General features: G+C 40.4%; 3 protein-coding genes and 1 non-coding gene across 6 annotated transcripts; 2 read left to right on the plus strand and 2 right to left on the minus strand.

The window, feature by feature from the left end:
* Positions 1–473: 473 nt before the first annotated feature.
* LOC107271462 (E3 ubiquitin-protein ligase KCMF1) lies at positions 474–13,457 on the plus strand. Of its 3 annotated transcripts, none has more exons than XM_025088684.1 (8): positions 474–729; positions 4,281–4,448; positions 4,585–4,724; positions 4,814–5,010; positions 5,400–5,592; positions 5,742–5,971; positions 6,543–6,975; positions 13,214–13,457. In XM_025088684.1, exons 1-8 carry the CDS (start codon positions 714–716, stop codon positions 13,319–13,321), a joined length of 1,485 nt encoding a protein of 494 aa, XP_024944452.1. In that variant the 5' UTR covers positions 474–713; the 3' UTR covers positions 13,322–13,457. The 3 variants fall into 3 exon arrangements, with proteins under 3 accessions (XP_024944452.1, XP_015602981.1, XP_015602980.1); XM_015747495.2 differs by lacking the exon at positions 13,214–13,457 and adding an exon at positions 8,645–8,895 and having other exon boundaries at positions 5,418–5,592; XM_015747494.2 differs by lacking the exon at positions 13,214–13,457 and adding an exon at positions 8,645–8,895 and having other exon boundaries at positions 475–729.
* A 22-nt stretch (positions 13,458–13,479) lies between these two features.
* On the plus strand, positions 13,480–15,583 carry LOC107271463 (ribose-5-phosphate isomerase). The gene is made up of 6 exons (XM_015747497.2): positions 13,480–13,776; positions 13,874–13,934; positions 14,430–14,545; positions 14,626–14,759; positions 14,832–14,973; positions 15,080–15,583. The coding sequence occupies exons 1-6, from the start codon at positions 13,618–13,620 to the stop codon at positions 15,266–15,268; spliced, it is 801 nt and encodes a 266-aa protein (XP_015602983.1). The 5' UTR covers positions 13,480–13,617; the 3' UTR covers positions 15,269–15,583.
* A 108-nt stretch (positions 15,584–15,691) lies between these two features.
* Positions 15,692–15,764, minus strand: Trnak-uuu. The gene has a single exon. It is a non-coding gene; the product is annotated as a tRNA-Lys (tRNA).
* Positions 15,765–16,234: 470 nt separating this feature from the next.
* LOC107271429 lies at positions 16,235–17,300 on the minus strand. The gene is made up of 3 exons (XM_015747422.1): positions 17,068–17,300; positions 16,872–16,950; positions 16,235–16,792 (listed from the first exon to the last, which is right to left on the minus strand). The coding sequence occupies exons 1-3, from the start codon at positions 17,220–17,222 to the stop codon at positions 16,499–16,501; spliced, it is 528 nt and encodes a 175-aa protein (XP_015602908.1). The 5' UTR covers positions 17,223–17,300; the 3' UTR covers positions 16,235–16,498.
* Between the last annotated feature and the right edge of the window lie 222 nt (positions 17,301–17,522).

Raw genomic sequence — 17,522 nt, forward strand, 5'->3', positions numbered from 1 at the left:
ATTCTTTAGTTCTTAAGTTATTTTTAGGGCAATTTAGTATACAAGTTCTTAGCCAGGCTTATGTACAGGTAAATTCTGTTTTGCCTCAATAGGAATTTGTACTGGGACCTATAGTAATGTACGTTTTCACCCATGTCGTAATTTATACTAGTTTAAACAAATAAAGAAATAAATAAAAATTATATTAGGATTAATTTTGTGAATAATTTGAAACCATATCTTTCTAAGATTGTATTGAACGACTTGCGACAATTGGAGTTATCTGTCACTCGGTATAATATTAAATTAAAATTACTTTATGATTTACGGTTCTTACATTAATTATAGCTTATACATATAAGTATAAAGCAAGGTTCTAAAATATTTAGACCTCTGTTTATAATTTTAAGATATTTATCTTCAAGTTATACAAATTTAAATATTCCGCGTTTTCGTATTTTAAATTGGCAACATCGCGCGCTCACACAGCTTCTGCCTGCATCGCACTCCGTGAGCGTAGGTCTAGCGTGACGTCACGGTAGCCTAGTTGGGTTAGGTTTTACGGTGGAATTTGTAACGAGAAATTTTTTGTTTGACGATTAATGTTTTCCCCGTCGCATCTGCCGAAGTGACCGCCGTCGAGAGTCCGCACAGCCGTAACCAGCCCTCGTGTTGCGTGGACCGTGTGACCGCGAGGCCCCGCGTTTCGGCGTATATGAAATTCTAAACGGAAAATGAGTCGACATGAAGGTACGTACGTGTGCGCTGACTACGGGCAGCAAGTTCTCTACGCTAGCCATAAAACCCGACAGGAACTTTTAAGTCACCTGAACGGCATATTCGACAGCGAGAACATTTGTGACGATTTTGTGGGGATTTGTCGATGAGGTTACGGAATACATGCCCGGGCTTCCTGGCTGAAACGTCTATCTGAGCCCTGTGCCCAGGGCCCTAATGTCACAGACCAGATGGCAGCACCGAAATCGAAAATCTGCCTGTATTTTCTGTAACTTTAAATGATTCTTTACACATGGGCGTGAATAACGTTTTTCTAAAGAACCCAGGGAGATGATGTAGTATGCCCATTGTCATTCAAATGTATACCAATGTATTTTGGGTAATGAATGATTTTCATTGCACTTTGGAGCATTCCACTTCTTCGATTAAGGTTCCTTTTGTCTACGAAACATATTGCAGCTTTGTCCATTCAAAATCTTAGGTGTCTCAAGTTTCTTGGATTTATCGTTTAAAGTGAAGTGTGGACCGAAGCTTATGATATTTTAACTCTATTGTTTGGAATTATACTGATCCTTGATTAAATGTATATCGGTTATTTGAATGATACTTTGGCTTAGTGGAGCTGTACTATTGAATTTTGAGGAAGAATTACTTATCAACAGGTGATAGTTATTGACGACAATATTGAAACACATTTACAAAACATCATCTTGTACCTATCTGTAGCATTCACTATTCACTAGGTAAAATGTCCAACTGAAATGTTTCCTGGATTGTCTGAAATTTTGTTCTTGTCATGCAGTTACTGTCAGATATTTTGAAAAATATCTACCTTTCTATCATAAAGATTTGAGTCGTCTCCTATGCACTTTTAAGTATTTCGAAGCATTACTGATCAAAACTTTCAACAAAATTCTCTTCTATTCCATATATAATTATGACATGCATTAGATAGCATATCAAAGTTTACCTAATCAAAATTTAAAAACATTATCAATATTACATTATACTCCTGACTTTAAGTCACAGACTTTGATTCAGTTCTTGCATATTAGTAAACACTCCGATAATTACGACGGCAATAGACATAATAATTACAACTTTCACGACAATCATTACTACCGTTGTTGTCAATACTGTTTCTTGAATCATTGATATTTTCACACGCTCGCTCTCTCTCCCTCTATAAAAAGTACTTTTCAATAGACAATACTTTTCCGACCATTAATTTAATAGCCATTGTAACGTACTACTCGATAAATTATAGGAAGCTGCATCCATACAGCAATCTCCATTCTCACAATACACATATAGATTATTCATATTTTTATATTTATCTTACAAGATTCCAGTAGAGATCTAGATTTCATTCGTTGAACAATTAATATCTTTCATGTAGATTTATTTTCGATTATTCATTATCTCACGGGAAATTATCCGGATTCTCAGAATTGGTAAAAATCAACAAAACAGCGTTATTTAATAATTACTCAGTGAATTTCACGATTCATTGACAATGCAGATTGTTCTTGTGACTCATCAATCACATTGAAAAGTAGTGAAGCGAAATGGAAGATATACAAGGAACCACGATATATTCTGCATATCTAAAAGTCAAGTGGCATCGAGATTCCCCAGTTGATAATCATTTCTCAATGAGCGAATCTTACGGTACTTTTTAACTCTGAAACTGCACTTCTCGGGGAGGGGGGGGGGAGAGTGAAGTATATACGTGCGACAGGTATCTATATACGTATGTATATATATGCAAGCTCGCCTTCTCTGCAAATCATACCTTTCATCCATTTTCAGTAAAACTGGTTTGCTCTGTCTCATTCGAGTCGACCTTGTACTTTGGCCTGCGGGTGGTAACCCACTTTGTTGGGAGATTACTTTGCACCTCATGAACCCGTTTGTCATTGGCCATTCGTGTCCTCTCATGATCATTTGCGGAAGTGATTCACGCATAATTGGTCCCAGGAGCTATTAGTGAGGTTAGGATCCCAAGGAACGGCCAGTACATGTAACGATTTCTCAGCGTATCTGCCGAGGAATGGGGCTGATTAACAAAAATAAACGTAACTGGGGAAAATGTTCCTGGCCTTTAGCCAGCATCCACCCAGTTGCGTCTCGACTCACGATGGCCGTGGGCTGTTTACCAACAACCAGGATGAACAGAGGAACTTCGAATTTTTATTCACCCCTTTATAGTATTATAATATTTTCAGTTGACAGTTTCGCGTGATTTCAATTATTCGATTGAACAATGGTTGGTCGAATTGTCTAATTCTCAGTATGATTCCTCTATGGGCATTATGCCGAGGTTAAGTAATGGTCGATAAAAGTGCGCACCGCTTAAAGTTATCCAACGCGAACGATTGTGTCTCCGTTCGCGTACAGCTCGCTTCAAAAGTCCTCCATCATCCCTTGACCAGGTTCTGTATCGGTGTCTGTCCGCCATATACATCGTGTACGCTGTATTAATAGACAGGATGACACAGTAATCTCGACCCAGAAACAAGAAGGTGCATGTTACGTTCTATTTCGAACACCCAGTACCAAGAGTAACCAATGACTTTACAGATTCGCCGTTCCTTCCTTCTGTTTACAGACTGCGACCGTTCGACACACTGGATCGACATGAAATTTAAATAGGAGGACAGCTCTTCTACTTTTAATCCATTTTTTTAACCTTCAATTATACAATATACTGGGTGCAATATACTGGGTTGACATACAAGACGTCATCCTGGAAGCTGACGTCTATTGATCAAACATTCTAAATGTTCGGTAGCATCGGCTCAAGTTACTTCCTCGTGCACGTGGTTAAGATTCTCATGGGGAACGTGTTGGAAACAGGTTTCAATTATTTGGGTATCATGTGGAACAATATTGCAACGGCATGAAAGAGAACGAGTTGACCGATAAGTTTGATAATAATCACATTATCAATTTTACGTTGTATTGAATCTGAGAACAGGAACTTTGGTTATATAGAAACATAGTTTCCATGTCAGATTTTTATTTAACTGGAATATCGTTATATCATAATATTATTAGGCTTGTTATTTTTTTTTCACTCATAGCTACCATCTCGTCACGTGATAACGTCATTGATAATATTCATCCAAAAGACAATTTTTCGTCACCCATAGCCAAACACCTGGTACATCTTCGCGACGATAAAGATCGTCTGCATTTTCATTATAATGTGGTATTTACCTATGGAGACCATAAACGAAGAATTAAAGTGCTCGTACGTATTGAGTTTCAAAGTCTTTAGCACAGCTTCTAGTATTCTGGATTACGCCAGTAAGGAAGCTCACGTTTTTATGGCTTTCCTATGTTTAATCCCGATACTTTTAGAGTAACCTGGCTACGTGAGTGAGCTTTTCAAGGGCTTTCACGTTACTCCGATAGGGTCAGTGGACAATGGATTACCTATTGGTTAAATTTTTAGTGTAAAATTTAGTCTATAATATTTTGGAGCAGCACTGTGAATCTGAGCAGCACTTATCCTTGTATTTCTATTAGTGCTTTAATTGTATCTCTTTATTTTTTAGGGGTAAGCTGTGACTCCTGCTTAAAAGGAAATTTTCGAGGTCGCAGATACAAGTGCCTGGTGTGCTACGATTATGACTTGTGTGCCAGCTGCTATGAGGCCGGCGCCAGTACTACACGCCACCTCACCGATCATCCTATGCAATGCATACTCACTAGATCTGACTTCGGTAATTAGCTGTATACTGATTTTTATCTCATTAGTCGACTTAATAAGTCAACCGAGATGATACGGTGCTTGGGGAACGGCGTGTTTTCCTTTGTACGTAATTTTATATTTAATTGATATATTATTTTCCTACACAGAATTGTATTACGGAGGAGAAGGAGTGAGCGTAGAGCAACCCCAATCGCTAACCTGCCCTTACTGTACGAGAATGGGTTTTACAGAGGCTACGTTGCAGGAGCACGTGGCTGCTGATCATCTGGACACTAACTTTGAAGTGGTGCGTACATTGAGACGGTTGAACAATATTTTAAAATATAGTTACACACAAGGATTCTTATTTTATATTATTTTAATATCGTTCTCTAGGTGTGTCCAGTATGCGCCTCTCTACCAGGAGGGGATCCAAATCACGTGACGGACGACTTTGCTGGTCACTTGACTCTTGAGCATCGCAGTGGACCTAGGGACCTGATTTCATTTCTGGATGAGCCCGTTTCTAGCCGACATGGTGTACGGCGAATACCACATCCATCTAGGGGTGTTGGTGGGTCCAGACCCCGAAGGTATAGCAAAATCATGGTTAAGAGCGTGCAAAGGAATTTATTGTATAAAGCTCGTAGAAGGGGACGAATTAGGAAAGATATTCGTAACTAGCAATTTTCTTAATCATCGACGTGTGAGAATTTTTTAAACTCGAGGTTTTCTTTCCTAATCTTTTATTCGATATACTGGTGACGGTGCTGTTCTTCGGTATTGATAAAGAGATTTTAATCAACTGTATTAATCATTTGTATAAATATTCAATGTTCTATCATATTAGTCGCTCAGATCACTCATTCATATTCATTAGTATCATTTCATTGGAATCCCGGTGATGCGTCCTGGTCTCGAATACGAGTTCATTGTCACCTCATCTTAGATAATGTTCATCGGAGTGACATTGGACCTGCAGGTCCAACATGCATTTCAGTTCCTCGGGGGGATTAAGTCCCAGCAGTCGAGAAGGTATAGACCCTATCGCGGAGTTACTCTCCCAGCTATCCGGGGTACGCAGGACCGGTGGTGGTACTGGACAGGTGTCTTCGGCGCCATCGCAACTGCAACAGCTGCAGATGCAGCTACAACTAGAACGTCAGCAAGTTAGGGTAGGTTGAAATCTCCTTTTATTTTCCCTCTTTTACGAGGAGAAAATGGTAATTGCGAACGGTAATGGAATGGTAATTACATGGAAGCTACGAGGTTCTTGGGGTTTTCCAAGAGACAAGCGTTGCTATATGGATTACCCGTTTTTCAGGCTGCCAGGCAACAGTTGGAACGGTTGCCCAGGAGGCAGACTCAAGTCATCGGTTCCGTGGGTGGTGGCGGAGGTGGAGGTGGTGGAGGTGGTGCGAGCGGAGGGCACTCGACTACCATGGCCAGTGTCGTGGCCAATAGTACAGCTAGTAACAATAATGCAGCCAACGCGATCAACCCGTCCGGCGTTTCGCCCGCCAACTCTCAGAACTCCATGTTTCTGTTGCCGAGGTGAGTCCAGTAACCTGGATATATTGCCCTTTGCCTAATCGCGTAAATCCTACTGTTAATGTACTTGTGAAGTGTCACGACTCTACTATAAATATCCATAACCCCTCCTTCTCCTTTGTTCTTTACCTTCAAGTGGATTCGAGAGATTTATTGCCGAGCATTTACGCTTTATCCTCGCACTGGTAACTACGTCGCGAACGAAGTGCTGACCCGTTCTCGACAAGCCGCGAATCTTTAATAGCCCGCTCCATATATAAATGCAGAATTGCGTGTCATGGCCAGCACGCTTCGTTGCCAAAAAGCACATTCCAAAAGATTCGTCGCCCGTTCAAAGTACCGTTGTAGAGTCAGTCGTACGAATACACGTCAGTCGATGCTGATACAATCTTGTCTTTTGCCATTCATAAACAATATTTTTTTTTGTACTCACTAACGTCTTCACGCAGTGTCAATAGTTCTCGCAATTCAAAATGACGGTCGGCACTTCGAGACAGCCGTCGGAACAGTCCGACTTGGAGGTAAACGAATCAGTAAAGTTCACAGCAATAATCGCACCACCTCGTCTTCGCAGATGCATCGCGACCACGCTCTCGGATTCGCAGCTGCAGAGCATCGAGCGCGAGAGTGCGAATCGAAGTCTCTTCGCTCGGGAACTCGTCGTGGGCACGCTCTCGCAGACTCTCCCGGAGTTGACACAGCAGCAATCGAGCGCGCAGACGCCAGCCTCGAGTGCGACCACTGCGACGACCAGTCCGGAGACACCGAACGCGAGTCCGTCGGTGGTCTCCACGAAGAAGCTGAGCTCCAGCCAGGAGCTCAAAAGGGAACAAACGAACCCGAATAAATCCGTACTGCAATCGAATTCGCAGCAGCAGCAGCAGCACGTTTTTCAGGCTGCTACGGGAAGCGTCGGGCCAGGATTGCCTCCTAACCCCAACGGCATCACTGCCCAGAGTGCACCAATGGTTCAGACGCTGATGCACAGCGTGTTACCGCAGCCGTTGGTGAGTGGACGTGTATTTCTTTAGGCGGCACAGCTCTCACGAGTAGAATCGCAGAAAAGAAAGTTGCGCTCTACGCTTGAGAAATGTTTAACGTTACTGGGCGAGGTTGAGATCGCTCCTCGGCGCTCTTGGCCTTCTCGTTAGCTTTTTCCTTAGCTTGCCGTCCTGTGCAAGAACTTGAGAAGAAATGAAAATGTAACACTACAAAGTACAAGGCGAGCAAAAGCGTCGAGGAAACCGATGAGTCCTTCCCTCGCAATAGAGTCAGGTGACTACGGTCTCCCTATGCCTTAGCTTAGCGTTCTGTCTACTCGGAACGAGTTTGAATATTTTTCCGTGCTCGGTATTACGAAAGGTAGAGCATCCGCCAAGTGTCTTTCCTCGAAGATGGAAGTCTGGATGCGAAGGGAGTTCCACGAATGTTCCGGAAGATATGCACGACGATACGCCAAGCGACTAACAAGGAAACCCCCCCAATCCGACCTCATCGATTTCAATCATTTTTTGATATGTTGTAGTACTCGACAAAATAAGAGACACGTATTTTTTTTTTGTGCTGACATCCACTTTAAAGGGGTGAAAACGACCCTTGAAATTCACCCCCGAAAATCAATTTTTTATCATATATCGACTTCTAATTAATATTTTTTAATAAAACCAAGTGGAAAATATTTGTCATAAGAAGTCGAAGATATGAGGTGTGTTTATGACCCAATTCTTTATTATTTTGAGCCCATACCCCGGTTTTTATGCGGAAAAAAGCATAAAAAATATAGTTTTTTCAAAATATAAAATAAGGGTTGCAACCCCTTGGGTCATAGACACATCTCATATCTTCGACTTCTTATGACGAATATTTTCCACTTGGTTTTATTAAAAAATATTAATTAGAAGTCGATATATGATAAAAAATTGATTTTCGGGGGTGAATTTCAAGGGTCGTTTTCACCCCTTTAAAGTGGATGTCAGCACAAAAAAAAAAATATACGTGTCTCTTATTTTGTCGAGTACTACAACATATCAAAAAATTATTGAAATCGATGAGGTCGGATTGGGGGGGTTTCCTTGTTAGTCGCTTGGCGTATCGTCGTGCATATCTTCCGGAACATTCGTGGAACTCCCTTCGCATCCAGACTTCCATCTTCGAGGAAAGACACTTGGCGGATGCTCTACCTTTCGTAATACCGAGCACGGAAAAATATTCAAACTCGTTCCGAGTAGACAGAACGCTAAGCTAAGGCATAGGGAGACCGTAGTCACCTGACTCTATTGCGAGGGAAGGACTCTATGCAACGTTCAATAAAATATCATCTGTTTCACAGTTTCGTGCATCAGTACTAATCGTCACGATGACAATCGTCAACTATCGGTTTTTCTCCCTATGTTGTCGGGGTAGCTCATCACTCTAAATTGAAATACATAGGAAAATCCCCATTGCTTGTGAATACACGTAATTTACCATATTATATCGATTAAGTCCCAAACCCTATTCAATAATAATAAAATTCTACGTATCACTGAAAAAAACTTATCCCAACGATGCCTCGATTCAGAGGATCGAATAACCAATAAATGATTCTTAAGGGCGAAGGTACCATTATTGAATTGTGATCGCGCATCCGAAAGCACCTTGGAACCGGTGAACGAGAAGTGTTATATTGTCCGACAGGTGTTGCAGCAGCCACTGCCGCCACCGCCGATGAGGAACACGGGAACGGGTACCATTCGGGAGCCGATGACAGCTCCTCCGCCGTCCGCTTACCTCAGGGGCGGCGTGGGCCCCGTCGGAGTGACGGGCCCTTCGCGCAGGAAGCCAGTCAGGGCCGTAGACGGAAGAAACCAGTCGACGGAACCTCCGCCTCCGCACTAACCCCTCCGCTATCCTTATATATATATACACATACAGACACAAAAATGAATTCCCCATTTTTCCCTCCCCCTTTTACCTACTCCTCCAAGACCCCCCCTCCCCCTCCCGAGAGAGATTCCCCGTTTATTGTTATTATTATAATATTATATATTGATAATTATTTCGAACATCCCTAGGCCATCCCTCAAAAATCTTTGACGTCCCTTCTTCGACATCCTCTGTCTATTACCAAACACATCTGTTATCCGTAATCGCCTAACTGATAGCTGCTCTCACTTATGCCGATGTTATCCAAATAATACGCAAGGGCTGATTCGCCGGTTTATGCCATTTTCTTTATTCGTTCTTATTTCGACTTCCATTCTTCCCCTCCTGCACCCTCCCACACCCCCCGCCGTTCCCTCTCCTAAACACTCAATCGATAAACCGCTTCTTTGTACAATTAATATTGTCTTTTAGCGGATCTCGAAACGTTCTTGCTTTCCTATATTCTTTTTCACACGTGCTTGGCACGCGGTGACAGATGGCTTATTATGATGTGTCGATTCGTAAATTGTGTACGGAAATTTGTATTTTGATTCAATCGAGGAACCATACGGAAAGTGCGCGCTGGCGCAACAATCCTTTTGACGCCGTCAGTCGGGACTCGTTGTGCAGTCTATTCGAAAATACTCATTAGATGAAGCGCGTGGAGCATCGGGTACGCGTATACATGCAATCCGATATAGGTCGGGTGTACACTCCGTAAAGATACTGATAGGTGATAACGGGTGGACGAGGGTATGTTCCTGTAATATTTTGTTGTTGCTTTTGTTTTTTTTTTTTTTGTAGAACGTGAATCACATGCATAGCAAAATCATTTTGTTGTGTTCTTTTTTGAAAATTTTTTTTATTTACATATCAGACAGAGGCACGCGGTACGGTCTCGAGGCACGCTTCGAACGACGTTTGTACACGCTTGTTGGACTTTTGGATGATGCGAATTGTTATCGCGAGTCGGACGCGAATTTACGGTGCCGGTTGGATGGATCGTTAACGGAGGAAAACGAAAGAAGAGGATTTGATTTTTCCTTTTGTCCCGACACGATCCTGCGTTGATCTTTGCACGGGAACAGAATAGACGTACAAGATGAACAAAGCTCCTGCTAATCGTCCCTACTCTATTATTATTATTATTACTACTGTTATGTATTACAGATGTCAATTGTTGAGGTCGAAAATGAATTTTTCGATTTTTCTGCGATACGATGCTTTTTCTGATCTTCTATACTTAGGACTGACGTGATTTACATCTTTGTTCTTCGTGGTCCTAATTTTTTTTTTTTCTTCTGTCGCTTCATCACCCCTGTCAATTGTTTTTGCTTGTACTCCTTTCTCTCTCTATCTCTCCATCTCTCTATATTCTTTCTATCTCTGTTCGTTTCGTGAACAAAAAAAAAGTAAAAAAAAAACAACTTGTAAAGTAACTTAAGTTAAATAAAGTGATGAATGCTACATTCAGAAAGAGCACGCGTGTGGATCTTTAGGCTTGATGTGTCTAGCGCGTGAAAAGTCTCGCGACGCTGGTGCTTCTTTTTTTGATTAATTAAGAGACAAAAAGCGAAGAGGAAATAACGAAAAAGACTCGAAATCCAGGCTCGGCGCTCACGCAAGGCGACGGGATGTTTTCTATAGCGCCGAGGTCAAGCGCCTTTCTCGGGACTTTTCTCTCGGTACTCATTTTCTCGGTGTCAGGCAAATTATTATCTTGAAAGTAACATTCACCTGTTCCTGACGTAGATCGAGCGTCTACTACGTAGAGGCGCGACTGCTGTCCTGACGTTCTTAGAGCTGCAGAAATCAAATCGTACTGTCGCAAGTACAGCCGAAGACAAAAATTATGATCGGCCCTGTTAACCTGTAGACAGAACTATTCGAACCCGAGGGAATGGTAATGACGATTTAAAGAATATAATAAAGCTCGATGAGATTAGCGTCGCACAGACTGAAGACTATCGCGAGCGTTGTCTCATTTCTTTTTTTTTTTAATTGAGAATCGTCATACCCCCACTCCTATCCTATGTCAAGCTTCTGTCTTTAATATCGTAAAAGTACCGTCGTCGCAAGAAAAATCAAGTTCGCTTTGCGTATATTGGGATATGTCGGAATGCGTGAAGTGCACGAACTATAGTAAATTAGCGACGGACCATTATCTTATTTGGAAAGTTACAAAGTGCATAGGACAATTGGGCCGATGACGAAGGACGATTATTGTAATGACAACGGAAGCGCGAAAAGGACATTTTTCACATAGTCGTGAAAAATAATAAAAAATAAACTTTTCGAACGAATGATCAATGTTCAATTTGTATTTACTCTATTTAGCGTACCGTTGTCTACCGTATACGTATAAGTCAGAAGAGAGCGAGAGAGAGCGAGAGAGAGCTGTACAATGTATAGGTATATACAGGAGGTAGTGCGTACGCCTAAAAATGTACGCCGGCTACGTAGATAGGCGTAGGCGCTGCACCGAATTGGCGGAGAGTGCAGTAAATATGCAATCGAGTGAATGGGGGCGAGAGAGAGAGAGAGAGAGAGAGAGAGAGACAGACGTTGTGTTATATTAGATAAAGTGTGTTGAGATTGAAAGAGGAAGATGGAGAAAGTGACTGTGCGCACCTGTATGATGAATATGTTTTGCGACAGACGTTGTGTTATATTAGATAGGCGCTGCACCGAATTGGCGGAGAGTGCAGTAAATATGCAATCGAGTGAATGGGGGCGAGAGAGAGAGAGAGAGAGAGAGAGAGACAGACGTTGTGTTATATTAGATAAAGTGTGTTGAGATTGAAAGAGGAAGATGGAGAAAGTGACTGTGCGCACCTGTATGATGAATATGTTTTGCGTATGGGATACTTAAGAACAAGGAGATCTATTGTATCTATACTTGTGTAGAATATATTTGGAGCTCGATCGGATAATGTGAAAAGGTAGACGTGAATTTAATTGATACTTCATGATTTATTATAATTACCGTCGTTCTTATGATTACGAATACGATTACGGTTATCATTAATACTACTAATGCACGTTAAGGCTTGTATCTAGATAGAGGGCTGCGCCGTGAGACCGGGGCCTCGTTGTAATATATAATTATTAATTGTAACAGATGAATTAAAGTTAACGCTAAAGTATCTTCGTCGTTGTTGACGATTACCGGCTGCGTGCCGGGATTCTTATTCGATTTTTCAATACTTTAAAACACTCTGCCAAACGCATTTCAATTAATTGTCTACACGAGCGGCCAGCAGAATCGCTTGGTAATACAGCGTCGAGTCAATTCGAGACTCGTGAAGTCGTTACCGCGTGGGACCGCCTGGTAAATTCGAGTCAGAGCACCACGGCGACCGATATGCTCAATTATGAGGGGAAAAGTATTTTTTTTTTTCCAAATTGCAACGAAGAGTAAAATTTAAATAAAACAGAGTGAATATCGCCGTAGCGGATCTCTACTCACTAGAGAAGGAAGCACTTCGTAAGGCGACGCGTTAGTCTATTGTATTATGTCATTATATTGATTATTATTACTATTATAAATTATTATCGTCTAAGAACGTCCGTCGCGCCGTCGCGCTACGCGGCAGCCAAAATGCGACTGTACGTTTTGGCTTGCTTTTATTTTCTCCTTCTTTCTTTTCTCCATCTACCTTCTCTCTTGTCTTTCGTATTTCTTGGAAATTCGGGAGGCTGCTGTCACGTGGTAATAAGATATGGCGAGTCTGCGAGGAGAGCAATAGGACAGTCGTAGACGGTAGACAGATGAGGCACTGTGGACGCGAAATGTGTAGATAGAGGAAGAGTGGTCGAGTGTTCGCCCGAAGCGAATCGCGAGAATTTCAATGTTATTTACAAACAAAATTTCAGTTCGGATTAGTGTCGGTGTCACTGTTTGCGATCTTCGTAGGCGTTAGTATTGTGGACCCAGCGTTTTCTTTATTGATCCTCATTTGGACGAACTTCTAACCTCTTAAAGAGTATCGTATTTCTTTACCTTTTTTTTTTCTTTTTTTAGAAACGTTGGGATGCGGTTAATATTAGACATTATGTATAGGAGCTACGCGAAATCGGTGGTAGGTGATAGGTTCTCGACAAATTGTAGGATAATATGTAATACATAAGTCGCGCCCGTACTCCAGCCCGACACTCTGCTATCTGCGGAAGGAATTAATTTTTAAACATTTCTAATAAAAAAATTAATTGGTTTCTTTAGATATAGAATACGCGGCTGTGCTCGGGTTTTTAATGGCCGGTCGAGGATGTGTGATTGTGAAACAGACGGGGTGCGAGCGAATGTTCGATAAATTAATGGGGATGATTGTTGTCCATTAGGACGGAGAAAACGATTATTGGATGACGGAGGTGAGATTCCACGAAGGAGGCGACGGTAGGACGTCGACGAAGACGTGCTGTATTGAGGGACCTGGGGATGGATGGTGAATCGAGAAACATTATTTACTAATAAAGGATTCAAGTGAAATCTTATACATAATAATTAACGAAATGTAAATTGTGTTTGGTTGTATTTTGTGTTATACGCCTCTGATGCTGAATATAATGGAAATTCAATGAATAATCTTTGCTCGCTCGTTACCTGCGTCAATAACGTGTTACTGCTTTGTGTCATCGACTGTTAACTTTGTTTGAATTTACCGCCGCGTTTTGTAAAGCAGTAGAGGGCGCTTGGCGACCATTCACTCCTCTCGCTGATTGGTCCAATGAGCAACAGCTGACAGATGATGATTTTGAAAACACTACTGGATACTGGTACGCGTTTGGATATTATCTCTGTGAGAAGATTTAATAAGATTTTTCGGGAATACTCGGGAACAATGGGGCCACTTGAAAGTGCCAAGAAAGCTGCTGCGTACAAGGCGATCGATGAATATGTGAAGGTAAGGTTCCTATTGAAATATTTGTATTAGAATATTGTTTGGAGGTTATGTGGGTACCGGTGCTTTTAAAGTGCCGTTTTCGTTTTCTCATTTACAGGATAACAATGTTATCGGTATTGGCAGTGGATCTACCATTATATATGCTGTTCACAGACTCGGTAAGAAAGCTTATAATTACGATTATACTTTTTTAACTTGTAGCAGCAGTCTTTATTTGACATATTACCTGCTTTTCCTGGTGTTAACTAATCCTATGTAATACTTTTTTTTAATGATTTAATTGAGGATATTCATTTTTGGTTAATGCAGCACCGTTAATATAGCTGACGTAACAAAAAAAAATGATCCCCTGACCTTTGCTAAGATTATCCTCAGCGTTCTTGTATATTTTATCGTCAGCCGATAACGAGAATGCTAATTTTGTTTCTAGATTGCTTTAGCGCCAAGTAACTTTCTGAAACTTATTTTTCTTATACAATTCATTGGATTGGCATACTCCATTTTCATTGTTGATTACCTTCGGCGTCAGGTGTGTACTTGTCTGTGCAGAGTAACCGTGTTTTTCAATGCAATGCGATACAATGATTTAATAGTTTCGTGTTATACGTCAATTTTATCGTAATGGACAAGAGGACTACGAATATGTTTTACAGCTGAACGCGTGAAAGAAGAAAAACTAAATGTTGTATGCATTCCGACATCATTCCAATCGCGTCAGCTAATCGTCAATCATCGACTCACCTTAGGAGACTTAGAAACTCACCCGAAAGTAATTTTCATAGTTTCTTCATTTTCATTTATATTTTATCTCCGTGGCACTTTTTTATTTATTAATATAAGTGTTGACAGTTGGACTGTGCCATCGATGGGGCTGACGAGGTAGATTCTGAATTGAATCTCATCAAAGGTGGCGGCGGATGCTTGTTGCAAGAAAAGATAATCGCTTCCTGTGCTGATCACTTTATCGTTATCGCTGATTACACGTGAGCTTTGTCTTATTTTAAGGATTTTCAGAAACTGTTGAATATAGTAGTGGACTATATTTTTAATTTTAGAAAAAATTCTCAAAGACTTGGAGAACAATATAAGAAGGGTATCCCGATAGAAGTGGTGCCAATGGCGTACGTTCCTATACAACGCAGAATTGAAGATAATTATGGCGGATCTCTAGAAATCAGAATGGCCAAAGCGAAAGCGGTAAGAGAAATGTGTTTGCGGATTTGATTATTTTATTAACCTCATGATTTTATGCATATCACTTTTTCATACTTTCTGTTTTTATCTTCGTAATCTGTTATTTTAGGGTCCCGTTGTTACTGATAATGGCAATTTCATTTTGGACTGGCACTTTCCGCACGAGATCACTGATTGGAATAAGGTCAATACGGAAATTCTACTCATACCTGGAGTCGTGGAGACGGGACTTTTCATAAAGATGGCCAAAAAAGCCTTCTTTGGTATGGCGGATGGTAGCATTATGGAGCAATCTTAGAAATTATTTAAATTGATAAACTGTTTATCTTTTGAGAAGGTCTTGAATAGAAGCAACGCATCCTGAATACGTTGTATGATTGAATTATCAGTTGTCCTGAAGACTGCAGAAATACATTTTTAGCAGTTTTCTATCTTGCCATATCGCAATAAGAGTTTGTATTTTCGTATGTCTGTTTTCTATCACTTTCGTTATTGCCATCGTGCTATACGTCCCGACGTTTAGTAAAATTCTTAACAATGGTTTAGAAAACTCTACAGACCTGGGTTTCATGTATTCATAATATTTGTAATAAAGATCTAAATATGCTCATCAGTGTTTTCGTCTATTTATACCCGAACATTGATGAAAGGGAAATTACAAAATTTGTTAATCTGATAAAAGCGAGGTTCTTTGTTGTATTTATAATATCGCAAAAATAATCGCCCGAACAGGGACTCGAACCCTGGACCCTCAGATTAAAAGTCTGATGCTCTACCGACTGAGCTATCCGGGCGTATAAATGTGTCGGGTCTCAAAACGTATCGGTACAGTCCATTGTAAAAATATTTAAATAATATTAAAACTTGTTTCTGGAGCAAGTATAATGGAATTAATCTGATAGCAATAGTTGAAAACGAAGTAAATAAAATTATATATTGTTATTTATGTATTATGATATTACATCAAAAATTTGGATTCGTTCCCACTATATAATAAAATTTAAATTGCTCTAATGACGAATACAGATATAGTGTTCCGTAATCATCGTATCATCATTATAATATTTACACTATAGTTGGACTACTGAAACGTTCGTATTCATAGATTAATTAATCGCAAAGCTAAGTGATTATTACTACTTAGAAATATACATATGTATACATATACATAGAAATCATTATTGTATAATTTGTCGAATTCGTAATTTCATTACAGAAGAAAGAGCGAGGATACAGGAAGGCAGGGAATAAACAAAATGATATATTAAATTGCATAAATAGTTTTATTGAATATTGAAGACTTGATTTCGTTACATAACGATTAAGGCACTAAATCATAATTATATATAAATTACCTGACTATGCAACATTAGTAAATCTTCGCTCAGTACATTAACGCCATTACTTATAGTTCTTAATTAGTCCTTGGCGCATGCATTGACAATCTAAGTGAGCTAAGATACTTGGCGTACATAGTCAATCGATCCGTGAAGTCCAGCCGATATTATTAGTTATTACAATTAACTAATTATATGCATGATAGCATTGCATTCAGACAAGCATTAACCAAAAGGTTTAATACGGCTATCAGTGCAGTAGCGCCCACAACAACGGTCAGTAAGTTGGTGCATATAACGAGTTGAACTGTAACAACACCGATAGCAGTAAGAACGTTGACAAGAGTTACAACGGCAAGTTGAAGAATAATTAACAACTGAGTAACGACGATGGCGATCAGTCGAAGGATGGCATTGACTATGTTTACGAGTGACAATGAACAGCTAGTGCAGGTTCCAACGAAATTTCTGAAGGCAATGAAGAGCTGCAAGGATAATTGCATAGTATAATTATAGTGACAAAATAAGAGCGACAGTTGAATATGATTAAGGGATATTTCTTACCTGAACCTGTAATATTACAATTATTGCATTTCCCTTGCTACAGTTGGGTCCTGAACAATTTGAGAGTGCGGTCTGACATCTGCAAGTGGAAGCGTCCCATAGGTTATTAGTTATGGCATTATTGTATAGGCGTTTATCAAAGGAAATATTGAAACGTGGAATATTAGTAACTAAGAATTTTTTTTCAATAGCTTACCTTGAAACAGTACAGTTGTAAGCGTTTAGTATAGTAGTACTGCTTGCACCTGATGCAACCGGGCATGCAGTCACGGCTTCTGTGGAGCTGATGTAGCTGCTCAGGACGACGATGACGGTCACCAGAGAGAACTTCATGAGAGTGCTGGTAGCCATTTTTGAGATCTTTTGTTGATTTCCTTTATTTTAACTTTAGTAAAACTGCTTGTCACTCGACGGCTTGTCTGTGAATGATACTGTGACGGCTCGCTTGTCTTTTATACCAATTCCTGAAAATCTTCAATGTTTCTTCAGCTGAAAGACATGCAGTGAATTGTGCAAATAAAAAGGGGTAGTATGGAGTATAGTAATGATTAATGGCACATCTCAATTATTACCTCGTTAATCAATCTGTGATAATAATGTTGCAATTAATTTAATAGCTGTCTGCATCCAGTCCCCCACTCCTTCCCCCAA

The sequence above is a fragment of the Cephus cinctus genome, unplaced genomic scaffold (genome assembly GCF_000341935.2).
Source record: "Cephus cinctus unplaced genomic scaffold, Ccin1 Ccin1_scaffold0975, whole genome shotgun sequence".
Classification (NCBI taxonomy): domain Eukaryota; kingdom Metazoa; phylum Arthropoda; class Insecta; order Hymenoptera; family Cephidae; genus Cephus; species Cephus cinctus.